The sequence below is a fragment of the Natrix helvetica genome (assembly GCF_964273705.1).
Source record: "Natrix helvetica genome assembly, chromosome: 3".
Classification (NCBI taxonomy): Eukaryota; Metazoa; Chordata; class Lepidosauria; order Squamata; family Natricidae; genus Natrix; species Natrix helvetica.
Genome location: NC_138549.1, coordinates 35,121,152 through 35,143,192, shown reverse-complemented (window position 1 = coordinate 35,143,192; position 22,041 = coordinate 35,121,152). Strand labels below are relative to the sequence as shown.

At 37.3% G+C, this 22,041-nt stretch overlaps 1 protein-coding gene across 4 annotated transcripts in view; it reads left to right on the top strand.

Annotated features, from left to right (window-relative positions):
- Positions 1-22,041, top strand: part of MAP4K4 (mitogen-activated protein kinase kinase kinase kinase 4) — a 155,690-nt gene that overhangs the window by 120,025 nt on the left and 13,624 nt on the right. Inside the window, exons 16-26 of one of the 4 annotated variants that reach the window (XM_081947641.1) lie at positions 521-682; positions 4,162-4,392; positions 5,278-5,384; positions 8,034-8,185; positions 9,576-9,673; positions 11,608-11,783; positions 12,455-12,575; positions 13,554-13,745; positions 19,317-19,434; positions 19,692-19,862; positions 20,388-20,531. In XM_081947641.1, coding sequence (XP_081803767.1) covers positions 521-682; positions 4,162-4,392; positions 5,278-5,384; positions 8,034-8,185; positions 9,576-9,673; positions 11,608-11,783; positions 12,455-12,575; positions 13,554-13,745; positions 19,317-19,434; positions 19,692-19,862; positions 20,388-20,531 — 1,672 coding nt within the window. The remainder of the gene's footprint in view (positions 1-520; positions 683-4,161; positions 4,393-5,277; positions 5,385-8,033; positions 8,186-9,575; positions 9,674-11,607; positions 11,784-12,454; positions 12,576-13,553; positions 13,746-19,316; positions 19,435-19,691; positions 19,863-20,387; positions 20,532-22,041) is intronic. The other 3 variants (XM_081947642.1, XM_081947643.1, XM_081947644.1) reach the window with 3 other exon arrangements.

The following is a 22,041-nucleotide window of genomic DNA, read 5'->3' as shown; positions in this document are numbered from 1 at the left end:
GCAACAAGTTCTGGAGGAATTTGAGAATTGTATTTAAGGCTTTCAGGAAGCATCACAAAACTCCAGGGCCCAAATTCTAACAAGCTTCAACCTTGTTTAATTTCCAAATCCAAATAAGGGTAGCCAAATACTGTTGGGATAATTTTCACTAAAACATATTTTTCACAAAAGAGTCAGGTGCTATCTGCAGATTAACATTAATCCTAGCATATTGAACTGATGCTGGACACTGACCATTATAAGGAAGAAAATGTATTTATCTTATTGTATTTAAAGTATAATTCATCCCAATCCCAAAGAGCAATAGTCAATAGTAGAGATATGCCTATTGTCATACTGGGCTGGGAGCTACATAATAAGCTTGGGATTCTAAATTACCAGTGTTATTTGTATTGAGTGCATCTGTTGTGTTGACCAGAAAATGATACTTGTAGTTTTCTCTCAAGGAATTTTATTTCAGTTTCTAAGAATCATGTTTTCCTTGTCAGTTGAGTCCACGTATGACTTTTCTTCTTCCCAGGTTGATGACAGATATAGAAAGAATAACCAGAGCTCCCCAGAAGCCCAGTCTAAACAGGGAAGCAAAGTGTTAGATCCACCAGTGCCTTCAAGATCAGAGTCCTTTTCAAATGGAAATTCTGAGCCAGTTCAGCCATCATTGCAAAAACCAATGGAATCGCAGGTAAAATCCTTGTGAAATGTATGATGATGGGATGGGGAGAACATGGAAGAGTTGGGAAGTAACATATATGGAAACCAACAGATTATATTACACTGGTATAAGTATGACGAGCTGCACTGGCTACCTGTGGCCTTTCGGGTGCGTTTCAAGGTATTGATCACCATCTTTAAAGCGCTCCATGGCAGAGGACCTAGTTATCTGCAGGATCGCATCCTACCACACACGTCCCTGCGACCTATCCGCTCACACAGGGAGGGGCTCCTCCTGGTGCCGTCTGCTAGGCAATGCCAGCGGGCGACACCTAGGAGTAGATCCTTCTCTGTGATGGGCCCAACCCTCTGGAATGACCTCCCCCCAGACATTCGAACTACCACCGACCTCCGTTCCTTCCGGCAAAAGTTAAAGACTCACCTATTCCAATCAGCTGGCCTGGCACTTTCTTAGTTTTACCTCCCAGGGATTTATTTTATTTTAGGGTTTGGGGTTTTAATTGTGATGTTTTTAGGATTAGAATTATTTATTTCTTAGTACAGCCTATCTCCCCCTCCAAATGTATCTTAAATGTAGCTTAAATGTATTTAATTATTATGACTGGTTTTATTGTATTGACTGTACACCGCCCCGAGTCCCTTTTTGGGAGAGGGGCGGTCTAAAAATCTAAGAAATAAAATAAATAAATAAATAAATAAATAAATGACACCCTAATAGAAAACACTTTTCCATATTTCTGTGTGGGGGACTCTCTTGTTCTTCTCCCCGATAGGCTAACTAACTAACACTCCATTAACATATGTACTCTCAGTAAAAAGCATATTTTTTCGTATCTTCCCTTGGCATTTCTTAAAAATTTATTTCATTCCTTCTGAATTTGACATTTTGAAAGAAAAATTCTACCTCCTTTTCTAGTTGATAAAATTGATTTTTCATGGCATGGATTAGCAGTGGTTAAAATAGAATCTTACTCCTATTTAATGCATTTTCCTACAGTATTCTTGAGATAATAGTTGAATTAACTAGGGTAAAGGGACACAATTTCTGCCTCAGGGACATGTTCAGTTTCCAAAAGCCTTGTATGCAGTATCCAGAGTCCTCCAGAGGTTGCTACCAAAACACAATATTTAATGTACTGGAGGCTACTGTTAAGTACCTGACTTAATCATTAAGTGTATTACTGCATTCCAATTTAATTAAATGGAAATGAAAATGAAATGAAACAACATTTAATTTTGTTTCTATTCTCCATTTAAAAGCAAACTTGCTCTGGCAAAATAAAAACATTGAATGAGAAAATTCAATGAGAAAATTCAAGCAGGTGGACACAATTTCCAATCTGAAAGCAGCATCTAAATGACCAATGTGTGATCAGTTTTCTATTATGGCTTGCTTTCTCAAGATAACTTTGGAGAGACAATGATCTCTCCAAGAGACAGATTCAATGATATAGTTTACTGTGTATTTAAAAACAATTTCAGTGACTGGATTTTTGTATAGATCCATCTGATAGGTTTGTCTTTGTAAAATGTTTTTTTTTTGTACCTTTATCTTGACAATTGGCAGTTCTAAGTACAAACAATATGGTAATTGTAATTGTCAAAAATACCCAACTATTTCTAACTAGGAAAACGTTGGAAATGTTTTGGGGAAATTATGCTGAGAAAATATAAGCTAGTTATGAATATTTGTAGTAGTTAAGAGTGTTCAGTTCTTTTAAAATCATTATACTCTTCTAAAATATATTTTATGTAATATATTTATGCCATGGACAGCTCTAAATTTACAATAACTTCCTTTAGTCATCCTTTTCTTTCTAGAATTCTATGAAACCTATTTAGGTTTCATGTTTAAACAACTTCTGTTAACTAAAGAAAAAATGTCGGCATAGTATAATTCTATAGGTGCAGTAATAAACTTACTGTAAAGTTTACCTTGGACATGATAGTAAAGTGCCTATGATCATATTTCTGTGGTCTCTAATGTGCATATATGCGGGAAATACATACATACATACATACATACATACATACATACATACATACTATACATACATGTGTGTGTGTGTGTATATATATACATTTTATATATATATTTGTGTTGTAATTGTACTGATAAATAAATAAAGGGAGACTAGGATAGATCTATTTCGAGCTAATTAGCTCTCATCAGCTAGCCATATTTCTGCCTGCATGGTCTTTGTGATAAGCCGAAGGACAGAAAGAGGGAGTAGTGACCTTCCTCCCATATTTAGTCATACCAGGGGTTGTAACACAAATACATACCTATTTCCCTGGCTCAACTGATAAGGAAGAGAACCCGTGGCTGAGTGGTTAAGACTCCTGCCTAAGATATATACAGCCCGGGTTCTAATCCCAGTAAGGGCATGACTAGCTGATGAGAGCTAATTAGCTCGAAATAGATCTATCCTAGTCTCCCTTTATTTATTTATCAGTACAATTACAACACAAATATAAAAAAGGCAACAGTAAAAATAAAAATATGGTTTTCTGCCTGCATGGTCTTTGTGATAAGCCGAAGGACAGAAAGAGGGAGTAGTGACCTTCCTCCCATATTTAGTCATACCAGGGGTTGTAACACACATACATACATATATATATATATATATATATATATATATATATATATATATGTGTGTGTGTGTGTGTGTGTGTGTGTGTGTGTTTGTGTTTGTGTTACAACCCCAAATACAACACACACACACACACACACACACACACACACACACACACATATATATATATATATATATATATATATATATATATATATATATATATATATATTATACACATATATACATATATACATACATACATACATACATACATACATACATACATACATACATACAATATATGCATATATCATATATTACCTGATCTTTGTATATGCATATGTTTGTATATGTGGTGTTTACAGTGTGTATACATACACACACATTGACAAGGGCACATATATACATATATTTGCTGAAAAAGAAGCATGTAAGTCATGTAATTACATGTAACTCATCCATAATGCCTAAATGCAATATATTTCACATTCTGAATATACCAATATATTGTTTCAAAGCCATTATATTTACTGGCTTCTTGGTTGCTTCTTTTGACTTCTACTACTCAAAAATATGATTCTTTTATTGATGTTTTAAATTTGGCATATTTGGAACATACTTGGCCATATGTTAAAACAAGTGGGATTTGCTCTCATTTCCTTCCAGTGAACTTATATGTTCAGAATATGCTTTCCGACATGCCAGTACATTATGTTCACAGCTTTTCACGTTCTCTAAGCACCTTCCTTGCTTTAAGCCCATTGATTTCATCATGTGCTTGCCTTGCTTCATAGCTCAGATGTGACTATCCTGCTAGCTAAATCCTTCTTGCCTTTTATTCTGTGTTTAATGGGGAAAAGCCAGTTGTACAGAACGCATTGAATGTTCTATGTTTTGTTTTTTTTGTAAGGTACAGTGGTCTCATCTGGCATCTCTCAAGAACAATGTTCCCCCTGTCTCACGGTCCCATTCCTTCAGTGACCCTTCTCCCAAATTTGCACATCACCATCTGCGCTCTCAGGACCCATATCCACCTTCACGCAGTGAAGTGCTAAATCAAAGTTCTGACTCTAAATCTGAGGTACCTGACCCCACCCAAAAGTCTTGGGCTAGATCAGACAGTGACGAGGTGCCTCCAAGGGTAAGAAATAGAAAGACAGAAGTTTGACTTCTTTAAACCAAAGAATAACAGAAGGCATGTGCTAGGTTTTTAATTAATGAATGCACACCTGTAGAATACCAGAAACAGGCAATTTGTGCTTTTAATATGTTTATACGCCACCCCGGGAATATTTTTTTAAAGGATGGTATATAGTAATAGTTCTCCTCCTCCTCTTCCTTGTTTCTTTTTTTTTTCCTGAAGAAGAATTTGCCTTCTAAAGTAGATGGTTACAGAAAATTGAAGATCAGTAAACATTTATAAGATGTCTATTATCCATAAATAAAATATTTATCATTCTAAAGATAATATCCAAGAAAGCACAAACAAAAAAAATCATAGCCAAAATTATTTCTTTAAAATTCCTTTGTCAGTAAATATTTTAAGATAGTATTGACCACAAAAAAGTTTTTTTTAATGTGATTTACTTTTATCAGATATAATCTTGCTTTCCTCCTAGTCTGCCTTTTACTGATCCATTACTAAGCATTTGTTGGTTCCTTAGAGCTTAATTTTCTAAATCCCCATGCTATCGTAGTCTATTGCTTTGTGAATCCCTTGCTTTAAAGTTCTATGTTCTGTCATGATCGTCTGTGAGTGGGTAGTTATTTGTTTCTATGCTAGCTATTTACTAAACAACCTATTTTTTCAGCATCTTAAATGCAGTCCAACTGGGTTTATGGGTTCTATAGCTGGTGAACATTTTAACCAATAGAATTACCTTACTTAGGTGCTAGTAATATAGTTTTATACATTTAGTCATATATCTGTGTATATATCTTTACAGGAGCAAAAAAAAAAAAACCTTAGTTTTGTTCCTGCAACATTATATTAATTATTTTTATTCCCACTTGTTCACTCCATAAGGTACCGGTGAGAACCACATCCAGATCGCCTGTGCTATCCCGCCGAGATTCTCCACTGCAAAGCACTGGACAACAAAATAACCAAGCCGGTCAAAGGAACTCCACAAGGTTTGTAATGTTTTCTTCCCACACCATGGTTGAAGTGGGAAGCTCACTGGACATACCATGTTCACTCAGAATATAAGATTTGACCTGTATTGACTTTTTTAAAGCCAAAGCTTGCTACAGCTAAGCAATCTCAAAAGGTGTATTTATACTGTGAGGAAGTAATAACATCTTAATGACTTTCCAGCACCATTCATATAAATAGGGTTTCCTCCTGAAGAACTGTGCTAGGTTATCATGCTTTGGCCTCTTTTTAAAATATATCTAATACGTCAGAAAATGGTAGCAAAAGTAATGATTTAGATATTCATATTAGAGTTAAACTTATTATTTAACTTCACAGACATACCAGAAATGATTGCAGAAGCCTATTATACTGGCCAGTCTCCTCTTTGATTCTGTTCAATTATGACAATTCAGTGGGACATTTTATGGGTTAAAGTACTTACATCTGGTCCATCAGATACCAAAGTTATAGCAGTTCCTCTTATACCTGTTTGGTGATTTTGTCAACTTGTGTAGACTGAGAATGTGAATTATATGTGTAATCAGTCTCTTAGGCACATGCATAGTTGCATTAACTTAATTGTCTAAGTTAGTCATACATAAGAGACTTGCAAGAGTAGGCGATAAATGTGTTGAATTTGCAGTGGGACTTCCACCCAAAAAAATCCCTCATTTGATCTCATCATATTAAAATATTGGAACATTTTGATGTTTCTCATTTTTTAGGTGAGAAGGGTATGGTGATTTTAGCTTTAGTCATTTGTAGACTCTAGCTTGACCTCTAGAGACCGTAGAGGTTATTTTAGAATATAGACTGCATTTTCCCAGACCCACAATCGACACAGCAGTTTATTTTTCTTTTGTCATCAGCCCCAAGAAAATTACTAGATCTTTAGGCATATATCATATGACAGGCTGGATTAGGATCAACATATTTATTCATTTATTTTATATCCTGCCTTTTTCCCAAGGACTCAAGACACTATATATAACATTCCAGTGTTCAATTTCTCCCACAAACCTGTGAGGTAGATTGAGCTGTGTTACAGTCATTCAGTGAGCTTACAATGGCCTAGGATCATACACTCTTTAAAAGAAGAAAGAAAGATAAACTCACAATCTGTTGGAATACCCCATAATCCAACGTTTGAATGTGATTAGTTGGAAATGGTTGTCTGTACTACCAGCGACTCCAGTTTAGGCTGGTGGATTATGTGGCCAATTTTTCCTCATTTGTATCACAAGTGGATTACAGTTATGTACTATATCTGGAATGTCTTTAAAGAACCCTGTGAACTAATATACTAATCCAGAATGTAGAAGCAACTATGTTAATGGATATATATATACACATACATACATACATACATACATACATACATACATACATACGCTGGTTTTGTTGTATTCGGGTCTTTTCCCGTGTAGGATTGAGATTGTCTTGGCAACGTTTCAGCAAGATCTCACTTGCCATCTTCAGGCTTGGGCTTAAAATGGGATCGGAGCTGCCGTCTTTCTGTAAATCTTGGTGGGAGGGGATGGGGTGCTGGCTTTGTTTCAGTAAGTGGAATGATTGGTTGTGTGGTTGTATCATGATTGGTGGATTGGTGCTGATTGGTGCTGGCTGTGTGTGCATTGTTGTTTTGTATTGTAACGGCTTGGGTGGTGGGTGGTGTTCGTTTGTTGGCTAGGGCTGCAATGCACACACAGCCAGCACCAATCTACCAATCATGATACAACCACACAACCAATCATTCCACTTACTGAAACAAAGCCAGCACCCCATCCCCTCCCACCAAGATTTACAGAAAGATGGCAGCTCCAATCCCATTTTAAGCCCAAGCCTGAAGATGGCAAGTGAGATCAAAGATATATATATATATATGCATTGATATTATATTAATATTCTTTTCTGTATTTATTGCCAATTTGTTTCTTGGCATACATTAGTATTGTGATTACAGGTAGTCTTCAATTTACAACCACACTTGACCCAAGAATTTTTGTTGTAAGCCATTGTGACCATAAGTTTTCATCTGTTCAGTGTGACTCTTTAAGAGGATATAGATTAATAAAATAGACTTAAATGCAATGACCAAAGCGTGACCTTATCTGGTAGAAATGTTGCTAAAACTGAGTTTATGGAGATTCCATTTCAAATTGTTCATAGAAATTTATGTGTGGCCTTATGTTGTCCCTGAACCCTCAATCTTGCCTGCCTACAGAGTTGTTATTAAAATGGAAAGAGTCCCATGTGCAGATCCAAGTGTAGGATTAAGAAGGTTAATCTAGGGACAACAGATTCACTTCTGCAGAGGCAATCAGTGGGTGAAGCTAAAAGAAAGATGCATCCCCTGTGACATTATGTCCTTTTATATTCAGGAGGAGACAGTTGAGGAAAAAAGCTTGTTGAAAATAGATTAACTTCTGAAATTATGCATGCTATTTTCTTATTGAGAAAAGGCATCGGATCAGCAGGAAGGAGAACAGTCTTTGTCTAAGCTCTTGTAAACCAAGCAGGGAGATGTAGCAAGCCTAAGGTTTCCAATCGTTGTCCGAGAAGAGGCAGGATATAAATTCTAATTTAAGAAAAAGAAAGCAAGGTCAAATTAATATTTTTTTTAAAAAACATTCTCTCCTTTTTAGCAATATAGAACCTCGGTTACTCTGGGAAAGAGTGGAAAAACTGGTGCCAAGACCAGGAAGTGGAAGTTCTTCTGGATCAAGCAATTCGAGTTCACAGCCTGGTTCCCATCCTGGCTCCCAGAGTGGATCTGGAGAAAGATTCCGAATGAGATGTAAGGGGGTGGGGATGGGGAATGGATTATTCTCATGAAAGCATGCCAGGTTCATTAGAACCAGAGAGAGGTTTTGAATGAGATATAAGCAAAAAACTGTTTCAAGTGAAGAATAGCCATATGCTACAAAAATGTAACCCTTCAAAACAATATTTATTTATTTATTTATTTATTTATTTGTCTGTCTGTCTGTCTCTATCTATCTATCTATCTATCTATCTATCTATCTTATCTGTCCACAATTTTTTTTTTGCAACCTATGCTTAATAGTTGCAGTAAGAGCAAGAGTATCAGACTTTTCCTGATGCTGAGATTATACTGGCACCTACATATAACACACTTGCATGCATTTTTCACACACTTGTATACATACAAACACACATATATACACAGACACTTTTCTGTTTTCCTAGTCATTTTAAGTTGTAAGAGCTTTATACGTAGGAAAACTTAATCAGAATGTTAATCTGAGAAAAATAACTTGGAGTATATAAAGAAATGTACAGGTAGTCCTGGGTTAACCATTCTTTCAGCAACCATTGAATGTTATGATGTCACTGAATGAGCAAACGTGGGATTAGTTCTTGAAGTTACGACTGTCACAATATCCCTCTGATCGTGTAAGGTGCTTGGCCACTTATAATTATGACAGTCACAGTGTCCTGTGGTCATACGTTTGCCATTTGGACTTTTGCTGCCAAATTCCAACAAGCAAAGGAGGCTGGCAGGAGGTGTAAATGATGATCAGCTGATGACACATCTAATGAGCATGTGGGATTTTCCTAAGAATGACAAGTAGAACTACCATTGTAAATTGTCACACTAACATAACATCACACTCTAGGAGTCTGTAGAGATTCTCAGTCATCCAGGTCATGTTGGTCGAAAGATGCTTTTTCAGGAGGCAACTGATCTCCCTTGGGTTTTTTTCTTTGAAGACGTTTCGCTTCTCATCCAAGAAGCTTCTTTTGCTTTCCTGTCAATGCTGAAGAATTTTCTTGGATGAGAAGTGAAAAGTCTTTAAAGAAAAAGAAAAGTCCAGTTGTCTCCTGAAAAAGCACCTTTGGGTCACACTCTACGGCCACATTCCTTGGTAATGGAGTTCTTGGTCTGAATTATTCTTAACCAAGTACTACCTACATTATTCTCATATGATCTGTTGTTAACATGGAATCTATTGATCCAATTTTTAATAACTATTTTCTGTTTCAAATATTTCAGAAACATTTTCTTATTTTTTTGTGATCCTCCTAACAGTGGCTTTGTTTTATTTTTTGCAATGGCAGCAAGAACTGCCTGATTGTTTGCTGTTGGATTTTTCCGTTTATTTTCAAAATCAGATTTTTTTTTAAAAAAATAAACTGGCCTTTTGTGTTACTTGATTATTTAGCGTCATCAAAATCTGAAGGTTCCCCTTCACAACGTAATGAAACTGCAGCCAAAAAGAGTGACGAAAAGAAAGAAGTCTTCAGACCCTGCAAGCCTGCGGTAAGGCTCCCTATGGTCTATATCTTTGCATAGAAGACAGTGATAGTTGTTTTTTTAATTGGATGGCAAGGAAATGAATGAATAATGTTTAATTTGTATCACCATTGGTCATCTGCACATAACAAAATCAGTTATTTTTATACCATTTTTTATTTCATAATATTTCCAATAACTCCTTCCAAGCAATTAACCCAAGCAAGCAGAATTTAAAACAGTAAATACTATCTAAGCGATTTTAGAATCCTTGAAAACTCTTGACAGCCAGTCCAAATGTGAGAGCTTTAAGCACAATTACAGGATCTTTTGACGACTGAGGCCTACGTTAACATGGAGCCAAGAAAGAGCCTCCATAGGCGATGATAGCACAAAGTGAATAGGGCACAGAGATGGGTAGAGTTTGAGTTTTGTTCCCAGCTAGCTTCTTGGAGGGATTTTTGTTTTGTTTTCATAACTGTGCTAAACTTACTTAAGGAATTATGCTATTGTTTTTATAGGACATTCAAGACCAAGACGTCCAGTCATTCTTAACTCATTAGAGAAAGCAATGGGTCTTACCTATGTAAATGCTACTCATGAAAACAAGTAGTTTTCAATTTGCAACCATTTTTTCCTGAAAGCCCTATTGAGTTGCCTTTAAGTCTCTTGCCCAGTCAACACTGGCATCCTTCCATTCAACAGGGATGATGTACTGAAAGGCCGATCTGTACAGATAGTAAAAGACAGCCATTTCTTCTTTCTCCTAGCTGAATTTCATCAAGCAGTAAAAGGGATATTGCCTTTCATTTCTATAATTAAACCTGTACTCATAGTTTGCCACAATTATAGTTTTCCCATACATTAAAATTGGCTTGTTTATTTATGCACTAATAGAAAGCTTTTCTGAAGATCAGTGGGGACAAATCTAATTTGATTCAAATTAGATCCTTAAATCTTGCATCTGCCTTTTTCTTCCCATTGATATCATTTTGACTTTTGTGGAAGGAGTCCATTTGTCTGATTCAGCACAGATGTTTCTGGTTTTTATATTATTGTTTCTTATAAAATTTAAAGGAAAATAGGGAAAAACAAACTTCTACTTTCCATTATCCTGATTCTTATTTATAATCCCATGTCACACTCTTATTTCATGCTCTACTTTCTTACTCCTTCATTTAAAATTTTAAGTAAGCCACTGCTGTAATTTTAAGACCCAAGATAACTGGATTAGTTCCTGAATTAATGTTGCATTTTAGTTATGTATTTCATTCCTTCATTTAAATGTTTAAATAAGCCAATGGTATAATTTTAGAATGTGAACCTCCAAGATAAGTGCCTTAAGTCCTGTACTAATTTTGTATTTTACCTTTCTTTCCCAACCGTGCACCATACCTTGGTCCAATGTTGATTTGCTTATTTTGACATGTGACTGATCTTCAGGGAGAAGTGGTAAGTAGCGTTAATTTATGGAATAACTTCAAATCTTAACATGACTTAATTTAAATTTACAAAACTTCCTATCCTCTTCTTCCACATGTGGCCATTTGAAACTGCCCAAAGAAATCTATGGAAACTCAGGGACTATTGTGAGCAAAACTGGGCAGAATATGGCAGGTATTAGGGGGGGGGAAGGGATTATATGATAAAGCTAAATTAAGAAAGTTTATAGAAAAAGAAATGCATTAAATTACACCCATGTACTATCTCGGGAGATGTTAAATTTTCAATCTTGCTGTGAAGTTTATATGAAGTGAGTTATGCTTGATTTAATTCTATTAGAATTAAAGCATTAAAACATATACTAGTTTAAGAGTATTTACTAAAATAACTTACCAATTGTAGAATAAAAGTATCAGTTAATTAATGGGATTCAGTTCTTGGAAAAAGCTGTTGAAACAGGCAGTGCTCATCATTAATTTTGCAATATAATGTTGATATGATTCCCCCCCCCCCCCTAGGATTTAACTGCTTTAGCAAAGGAATTGCGGGCAGTGGAAGATGTACGACCACCTCACAAAGTAACAGATTATTCATCATCAAGTGAAGAATCAGGAACCACAGATGAGGAGGAGGATGATATGGAGCAAGAAGGAGTTGATGAATCTACCTCTGGGCCTGAAGATACCAGAGCAGTGTTAGTTACATTTTTCCTATTTCCTTTATTAAAGAATCTTTGTAATTTATAGGGTTGTCCTTTTTAGCATATACTTCTAAAAAATAAACTTTAAGGAAAAATGTATAATAAACTGAGAAAAATAAAAGGCTAAGTCTATGCTAACTAGAGGTCTCAGTGGCTCAGTGGTTAAGATGTTGAGCTTGTTGATCAGAAAGGTCGGCAGTTTGGCGGTTCGAATCACTAGTGCTGTGTAACAGAGTGAGCACCCGTTACTTGTCCCAGCTTCTGCCAACCTAGCAGTTTGAAAGCATGTAAAAAATGCAAGTAAAAAAAAAATAAGAACCAGCGTTCAGTGCACCTTTGGTGTTTAGTCATGCCAGCCACATGACTATGGAGACATCTTTGGACAGCGCTGGCTGTTTGGCTTTGAAACGCAGATGAGCACTACCCCCTAGAGTCGGGAACAACTAGCACATGTGTGCGAGGGGAACCTTTATTTTATGCCAACTACCACTTAGCTAGCTATGCTAACAATAACAATTTGTTTAATTCCATAATCTCTTAAAAGACAGGTCCTTCGTGAAAACGTAATGAGTAATTCTTTAGAAAGCCCATAGTTGCAGTTATTTTAATATTGTAGTGAATCTTGACTATTGAAGCCCCAGTGATAAAATGACATCTCCAAACAGATCCACTTTGAACCTCAGCAATGGAGAAACGGAATCAGTGAAAACAATGATTGTGCATGATGATGTGGAAAGTGAACCTGCGATGACTCCTTCCAAGGAGGGCACTTTAATCGTCCGACAGGTAATGCATCTTTCAGTATGTAATTTGTTCCTTTTCACCAGTCCATTCATTCTCTCATTTATCTTTTCCCACTTTAAAATTGGTTAGAGACCCAGATGGTAGCCATTTATGAATAAACAGACAGAGCATGCAAAGAGAACACTAGTTTTCACCCATTGTTTCACTGTGTGTTGCATGCATACTTTGGAATGACTGTTGTCTGATTCTACAGTGTTTATTTTAATCTCTTCTAATGTGGAATAAAAGAAAACTGTAGATGTCATAGCAGGAACCTGGTATAAAGCCAGTTGCATTAGTATCACTTCTAATGGCATCTTAAGAGAAGGTAAAAAAAAAATCAAGTGTTGAGACAGCCCTGAGATAGTAAAATAAGGATCATCTAGTTCATTTTAAATCACTTACAGTTACACCACACTATCTCACTGAAGAGTTCAACCAGCTTACACAAGACATTTCCTATCTTGGCAGGTTTTAAGACCAAGGCAGCTTATCTTTAGGAAATGTTGGGCCATAGTCTTGGTGTCATGAGAGATTATGTAAGAAACGGTTGAGAAAATGCCTCTGTTCCCTTGAACTTCCTGGTACATTACGTTAGGTACATCAAAGGTCATGAACTACATTTCTTATTTTTCAAGTGAACATCAGTTTTGTAATTGAGCCCCCCGTATTTAGATGGCATAATTATGGTTTAAACAGCTAAATTAGGACATTCGCTGGAATGATAATTGAATGCAAGCATGACAGCAAGAAAAGTCACAAGGAGAATGCACACAGGTGCCATCATAGAGGTGATCTGTAGAAACTTCAATTTGCCAGTAAAGAAATTGGCTTTGCAAGAAAAAAAAATTAATATAGTAAGCCCCACTCCACTTGTTTGATTAATGCATTGGTTGAAACATTTAAAATAGATCATTTTGCTAGGGGCATAGACTTGTACACAGCACTTGAGCAAGACAAGTGTGCCTGTTTTTTCTACAGAGTACAGTTGACACAAAGCGTGCCAGCCATCATGAGAGCAATGGCTTTGCCGGTCGTATTCACCTCTTGCCAGATCTCTTACAGCAAAGCCATTCCTCCTCTACTTCCTCCACCTCCTCCTCCCCATCCTCCAGCCAGCCGACACCCACCATGTCCCCACAGACACCCCAGGACAAGCTAACTACTAATGAGGTATGTCTTGCACCACAGCTGGCTGCTTTCACAGGGTTATAAATGTATTTCCTAATAGCTAGCATCCAGAGGATTTCCAACTAGTGTCCCTTCTGCTGCTCTTCTTCCTGTCACTGTCCCTTCACTCCCCCAAAGTAACACATTTCAGCTCTTATGTACCAACATTCTGAACTATGGAATTTTTACCCCAAATTTGCCAGTTGCCTACTATTTTGTTTTGCTTTTTGCAAGTGATTAATTGCATGGCTTTTGTATCACCTAAATCAAGTGTTTTTATCAGTATTTCTTTCAAAGCTATTTTGGGAAGAGTGTCTAAAAGTAATCCTAGTGTGATTGGCTTTTTCAAGTAACAATGCTGCCTGATTGAGCACAGTGCTGGAAAAATATGCACATAGAGAGTCCTTGCTTTGGAAATGGATGCAGTATATTACAAAGGAAAGGTTTTTTTCCATCTAACCATAAGTGGAACCTTTAGAGAAAATATTAATATAATAACTAGTTTCTTTTAATGAATTATTAAATTTGTTTTATTTTAGAAAGTTAGTTAAAATGAGCTGTCTTTGTTTTTAACATATGGTTCTGCTCTGACAGGAGACTATAAAATAGGAGGCTGTTTTCCCAGAATACAAATATCTTTTCAGTTTGCAGGCTATTTAGAGATTTAAAATGTCATCTGCTGGCAATAAAGAAGATAGGTTAAATTACTGCATGTGAATTCTTCTAAATACAAATTTTAGCACAGGAGCAGTTTCATTTCATTCTGTAGGCTAACACTTTACTCAAACAGACTCTTCATGTATGAGAGCAATGAAGCTGTTTTGAAATTGCTTACGCATGGAAATTAAATACCCCTGTTTTCAACCACTTAGAGCAGTGGCCCCAACCTTTGCATCCCGGCGGCCTTGCGGGGGGGGGGAACCAGGCCATGTGAGCGGCAAACCGGTCTGCACATGTACATGTGCAAATCAACTTGTGCAAGTGGTGGACCAGAGCGTGCAGATCAACCTGTGCAAGTTGAGCTGCATACGTGTGTGCACATGTGCTGGCTCACCATTCACGCAAGTTGAGTGGGTGCACACATGCACATTAGCCCACTCACACTGCCTGGTTCCGAATAGGCCACGGCCTGGTAGTGGACTATATCCCAGGGGTTGGGGTCTCCTGACTTAAAGCTCTTTTTCAGATATTCAATCAGAAGCAAAGCATGCCATAACAATAATAGGCTAATCCTTGTAAAATCACCACAAGATTTAAGACAGTTTAAATGGCATACAACTAATCACAGGATTCTGAAAACTGTAATGGCAGCTCATGTTTAGTAATGCGAAAAGGCAGTCTGGCAACTAATTGGGTAATTTTCTGGCAAAAATGTTTGCCATTTAAATTCTCAGGCAAAACTTTAATTGTAGTTTGAGGGGCTTGTTCTGAATTATATTTTGAGATGAAATCTTCACCCAGCTTCCAGCTTTGTAAGAAAGTGTGGCTAATAAACCACAGTAGGTATACCTTGTAAACAGCAGTTAGATTATATGCCTCTCACTTCCTAAGAGTGATTGACAGTGAATTCCCGGGCAATGCTCCTTACTTATTTCACATTAGAAAAAAGGAAATCCTTATATATTGCTTTTTATAATCATGGAGGCATTTTCAACCATATGAAGCATTAGTGATGTTGCTTGTCCAGTAATCAGTTAAAAAATCTGAAAATAAATCTATTTCTTTAATATAGAAATCATGGTAAATGACCAAAAGTTCCTAAACATTTTAGAAATAGATGTAGATTGCATTCAGATAACAAAACAAATTCTATGTAGTATGTGCTGTTTCCTCTTAAGATCAGATGCATTTAACAAGTCATAGATACTTTGTCCATTTAGTACAGGGGTCCTCAAACTATGGCCCGCGGGCTGGATACCGTCTACTGATGCCATTAATTTGGCCCACGCAGGACAGTGGTGGGTTCCGGATCCTGTTGCAACCGGTACGCACACATGCGTACTTACCTCTTTCAATGCCTCCGCGACGCTCCAGCTGCTCGGCGGAGCGTCGTGCAGGTGACGTGCGCTGCACGTGCGGAAGCACCAAATACCTCAAATACAGGTAAGGAGCTTGGATGGGCCCTCTGGAGCACCGTACCGGAACGGTACCCGGTGCTCCGGGCTGGCACCCGTACGCCCGTAGCGGTGCATACTGCCTGCAACCCACCACTGACACAGGACCATAAGGCTGCCCCGCCAACATCACCCCACCTATTTGCCAGCCCCCAACTGCCTTCTGGAGATTGAGGAGGCCACAGGATGCACAGAGGCCCTGAGAGGCCAAAAACAGGCCTGTTTTGGGGAAGCAAAGTGGTTCTGGAGGCCGAGGATGCCAAAAACAGGACACCAAAAACGAGCCTCCCCAGCCTCCAGAGAGAGGGAGGGAGGGAGGGAGGGAGGGAGAGAGAGAGAGAGAGAGAGAGAGAGAGAGAGAGAGAGAGAGAGAGAGAAGCCCCTCCCCCCCAAGGCAGCCACATCCCTTCACTAACCTGCTTTCCACACCCAGGAGTGTAACAAATTAAAGTTTAATTTGTGTGTATTGTATAATAGACTGCTAAATTGGACATGCACACCGAGTCACGTGATCACCTAGCCACACCCACCCAGCCAGTCCGGCCCCCACAGTCTGAGGGACTGTGAAGTGGTCAGAAATAAATATGGTATATCCGGTTCTAGACTCTCAACTTAGGCCTCTTTCACATTTTCCTAACTTCTCTGTGAGTGTAGTTCCTAGCATACCACTTCCTAGTTACTCCTACTATTAGTTCATTGTTTGATTAGTTGTATACTGTAGTTTATACATTTAATCTTATAAAATGAAACACATGATACCCAAGGATGCATTCAACTGAACATAAAGGCTAGCTTCTTTTCTGAAATGAATTGAAATTTTGTCAGGTTGCTAAACTATAAAAGTAATTATGGTTTATGTCAACACTTAGGTAATATCAGTATGTAATGAGAAATTCTGTATCATATAATGGCCAGTTCTATTTAAATGTTCTGTCAGCAAAGTAAATAAAAATGCAGTTTGTGCAGTTGTTGTGAGCAATATGCTAACTCTGTAAACTGCTTAGAGAGGGCTGTAAAACACTGAAGCAGTATATAAGTCTAAGTGCTATTGCTATTGCAGGCATTAATGTAACAATGATAAAGATCTCCCTAATTCTTTTTTCTAATAAAGTTTTTAAAAATAAGATTTTTGCACACCATTTGATACAAATTAGTTGTATAAAATGGTTTTATTCTACTAATGAAAGGTTCATTTATTACTGTGTTTCCCCAAAAATAAGACAGGGTCTTATTTTCTTTTGCCCCATGAAATATGGCCTTGGGCTTATTATAGAGGGGAGGGCTTATTATTTTCTGGGGCAGGTGAGAAGCGAGGCGTGCCTTTTACCTTTCCAGCTCCATCGCGTTCCTCGCCATTGTGTTCAGGGAAGCCGCTGGTAAAAAAAAAACCTTCTCGTGAGTTCAATCAAACTTCTTGAAGTTGAGAGAAGGTTTTTTTTTTACTAGGGACTTCCCTGGATACAATGGTGAGGAATGTGATGGACCTGGAAAGGTAAGAGGTGCACCTCATGGCCCAACACTGCCCACCTCACCCCAATGGTAAAGGCAGCCTGCCTGGTTCCCTTCCCCGCCGTCCCTTTAGTGGGAGGTGGCAGGTAGGGGGGGAGAAACGAGGCGCGCCTCTTACCTTTCCAGGTCCATTGCGTTCCTCGCCCTTTCGTCCAATGAATCCCCTTGTAAAAAAAAAACTCAGGAGTTCAACTCATGAGGTTTTTTTTACAAGGGGCTTCAATGGGCGAAAGGGCGAGGAATGCAGCGGAGCTGCCAGTCTCTGGTAGCGCTAGGATGCGTGTCTCGCTTCTTCCCCCCCCCCCACCTGCCACCCCTCGCTAAAGGGATAGCAGGGAAGGGAACCAGGCAGGCTGCCTTTACCATTGGGGTTAGGTGGGTGGTGTTTTTTTGCGTGAGAAGGAACCGACAGGAGGGGGTGATCGCACTGCTGGCCTGCCGCTCTTTTTGCGGTGGGCTTTTTTTGCACGGAGGGAAGGGCGGGGGGGGTGGAAGCACTTTGCTTCACCTGCTGCTGTTTTTGCAGCGGGCAGTTTTTGCGCAGGAGGGAAGGGCGGCTGGTGGAAGCACTTTGCTTCGCCTGCCACTGTTTTTGCGGCAAGCCCTCTTTTTGCCCCGCAAGCTGTACCAGTAGGTGGTACAGTGGTAATGGTGGGGACCGGTTGCGCATGCACTTAAATAATTGGGGGCAGGCTTATTTTGGGGGCAGGGCTTATTATGGCGCATGCTCTGAAAAACCCGATTTGGCTTATTAGCAGGGCATGTCTTATTTTTGGGGAAACACGGTAGCATGAACTTGCTTATCTGACATTCATCCTATGGTAAAAGGGAGCCTTCCATGTGAAGAAATGTTATGAAAGTAATTGCACAGTCTGATCAGCAGCTAGCATCATGCACTAGACTTATTATTCTCCTATTGTTACATTGTATGTACTTTGTTTCTGGAGAAAATGTTTTATGGAAGCAAAATAATATACAAATGAGAAAAACATTTTTTGTTAGAGGCCATAGTGAAAGATGTCCAATGATAGAAATTTACTTGCAAAGAAGACTGAACAGCAGAGTGGAAAAGGCATGAAACAATTTAAATGTAAATTGCTACTTTTTTCTAGATCAACTTTATAGGGCAATACTTAATTTTTCACTCCTGTTATTTCTATTTTAAGATGCAGCACAGTCTGACATTTAACTCACATATATGACAAGTTTTAAAAGCCATTTCTAACAGTTTCATTATTTCATTTTCCTTCTTTGTTTGTGTTTTTTCATGTTTAGTGGTATAACAAGATGCACCTGTGCCTTCATGTCATCATTCACACCTCTCCCCTCCTAATAACTCCACTTGTTTAATACTGTCTTAATATTTTTCTGTGAAAATGATGGTGGAAGAACATGCTGCAGCTTTCTGGCAAGAAACCAATTTTCAAAATTAACAAATAAAATAATCCTAAAAATCATTGCAAGCTAAAATTATAAAGCTGATAGCTTGATTGTTGCTCATACTTATGGCATATGGAGAAGATATTTCCCAATTGGTGACTGACAGTATAAAAGATGCAGGGCAGAAATACAATGTAGGAAGTAATACAATGAAATAAAAAAAACAATTTGGACAATAAAAAACAAGGTTTAGGAAACAGGGCCTCCTATTTCAACTGGAGGAGATTCTTCTAAGTTTTTAGTGTAAAGCTTAATACATTCAGAATACATTTTGTAAAGGCTGAAGCAAAGTCTGCTTGGTGGACAAAATGTATCATAGCAGAGATAAGCACTTTAAATTTTACTTATTTTAAAGAAATACTCAGGTTGCCTCTACATAGGTAGCATTTGGAGAAAGGGGATAAGAAAGCTTCTGAAAATAAGGCTGCGTAGTTACAGCTAGGTGAAATGTCTTTGTTGGTTAAGAACAAAATTGTTTTATTAAGGTGATTATTTGAAATTTACATTGCAGACTCAGTCCGCTAGTAACACACTGCAAAAACACAAATCTTCATCCTCCTTCACACCTTTTATAGACCCCAGATTACTACAGATATCTCCATCTAGTGGAACAACTGTGACTTCTGTTGGTAAGTTAAACAAGTAGAAATAAATCAATAGTATAAAAATATTTTTTAAAATGTATATACATTTATAATGTCCCTTTATTTTAATGTTTTCATTTATATTTTTGTAAAGGCAAACAGCAAGTATGATTATTTTGAGATCATTGAGATCTTTAACATAATGTGTTCAGTAGGTGTAACATATTACACCTACTGCATATTAAGATTACTAAACATTTTTCTATTTTTCACATTTTTCACTCTTCTATCCCTCTCTGCAGTAGGATTTTCTAGTGAAGCAATGAGATCAGAAGCAATAAGACAGGATCCAACCAGAAAAGGATCAGTTGTTAATGTCAATCCTACAAATACACGGCCACAGAGTGACACCCCAGAGATCCGCAAATACAAGAAGAGATTCAATTCGGAAATCTTATGTGCTGCCTTATGGGGTATAGAATCTAATGTTGATTGCTACATCATTCCTATATTTGAAAGTGTAGGCTTATTCATAAAATCAAGAATCTATTAAGAATATAGAAGTTGTGCTGGTTTTGTAACTGACTTATTAATTAGATCTGGATCTAATCCTACTTATGAACATGGAAATTAAGTGTCTTAATAATAAGTCTGGTTTGTCAAGTTTAGATGTTGTATACACCAAAGACAAATTCCTTGTGTGTCCAATCACACTTGGCCGATAAAGAATTCTATTCTATTCTATTAATAACTTTTAATGGCAGGCTTTGATTCTAATAGTAAGCAATAGAATTGTTCATAAATATTTCCTACTGAGAACTGAAAATTGAAGCTGAGTATGAACATTCCTGACACAGGGCTATGAAGTATTTCAAAGCCATTTCTGGAGGTTTTAAAGGTTTTATACCATGATAATATTTGTTGGATATTTAAATAGTCCACAGTAGAAAATCCAGAATCCAGTTAACTTGTGTTTGTCTTAATCTTGTTTATTCTAGGAGTTAATTTATTAGTGGGGACAGAAAGTGGCCTGATGTTATTAGATCGAAGTGGTCAAGGGAAAGTTTATCCACTAATAAACAGAAGGAGATTTCAGCAAATGGATGTACTTGAAGGTTTGAATGTCTTGGTGACAATATCAGGTAGGCAAAAGTTCTTTTTTTATAACCTTAATAGCAGCATTACTAAAGCACTGTGCCTGTATTTTATACTTACAAGTGCCTGCTTCCTGCATGAACAAATAATATTAGAAACCAAATTTTTACTTCTTACATTATGTCTTGACTAAAACTATATTGCTTTATGACTGTAAATCACAGCTTTAAAAATTGGTACTGGATTACAAAGTCAAACTCTGCCTTGTTAATGCGAGAGCAAGTTTTCTGGCTTATATCTGTTTTGGGATATATCATAGTCCAAACCTATGCCAAAACTCAAAGAAACATGGTAAAGGCAACTCTTGTTTATACTATCTGAATCATTGGTAACTTATTTGATTTATATTACTGGCATCATTCAAACTGAAATGATGTAACAAAATAAATGCCATCAAACCAGGATTGGTCTGATGAAAATCTGTAACATAAACTTGCGTGCTACCTTTCATTCATACTATTCCTATGACCAGGAATAGTATGAATGACCAGTTGTGCATTCTTTGACCAACCTAGTCTGCAGGGTTGTTATTGTGGGAGGAAAATGGAGAAGGATGTGCTGTGAGCTACTTTGAACTCTGAAGGATAATCAGAATTTGAGTCTAATAAAATAGCTGCGACTTTTACATAGAAGCATTCTGTAACCTGATTTCTTCATGTTAAAATTAGAATGTTTTGTTAAATAAGTTTTATTTGATGAAATGTTGGTTTAGTTTAGTAAAACTTCAATTTAGGTTTCATTTATCAATTTTTAAGAATGGATTTATGAAATTGAAAATATTGAATAATCTAGCTCAAAAACATCACAACCCCTCCCACCCACCTTCAGTGAATAAATGCACTTTCTAAATCATAAATACAGTATATGAGTTTGCACAAATATATTGAAACTTGGAAATGTGGTTTGGAAATATGTTGCAGTATTTTAATTAAAGGTATACTTTCTAAAGTAATTAACAAGTCATAAAGTCATATGGAAGGGGCAACTAAAATGATAACTGGATTTGAACAATTGTCTTATGAGGGGAATATAACCTTTGAAGTGTTTAATTTAGAAAAAAATGAAAGAAAGGCTAGAGTGTTTAATTTAGAAAAAAAATGAAAGAAAGGCTAGAGTTATCCATCCATTATACATGGGTAATATATATTATGTGGTTAGAGTAGTTATTCTTTTAATAGAAAAATCAGAACACCTAGGCAAACTAAATGGTAGGAACTTTAAGATTAAAAAAAAGAGTAGCACTCCTTCTCAAATTTCATGAAATCACCAACTTAGCTGACTGAAAAGTATCAGACAAACTGATTGAGGATAAAATTATTAGCTGCTAAGAATTTAACTCTGTTGGATTAGGTCAGTGCTTCTCAATTATTTTCTGTCATGCCCCCCCTAGGAAGAAGAAAACATTTCGCCCCCCCCCCCCCCCGCGCGACTGTAAATAGTATAATTTGTCTATAAAATTGTTATAAGTACACCTCTGCATAACATAGCACACCGGTC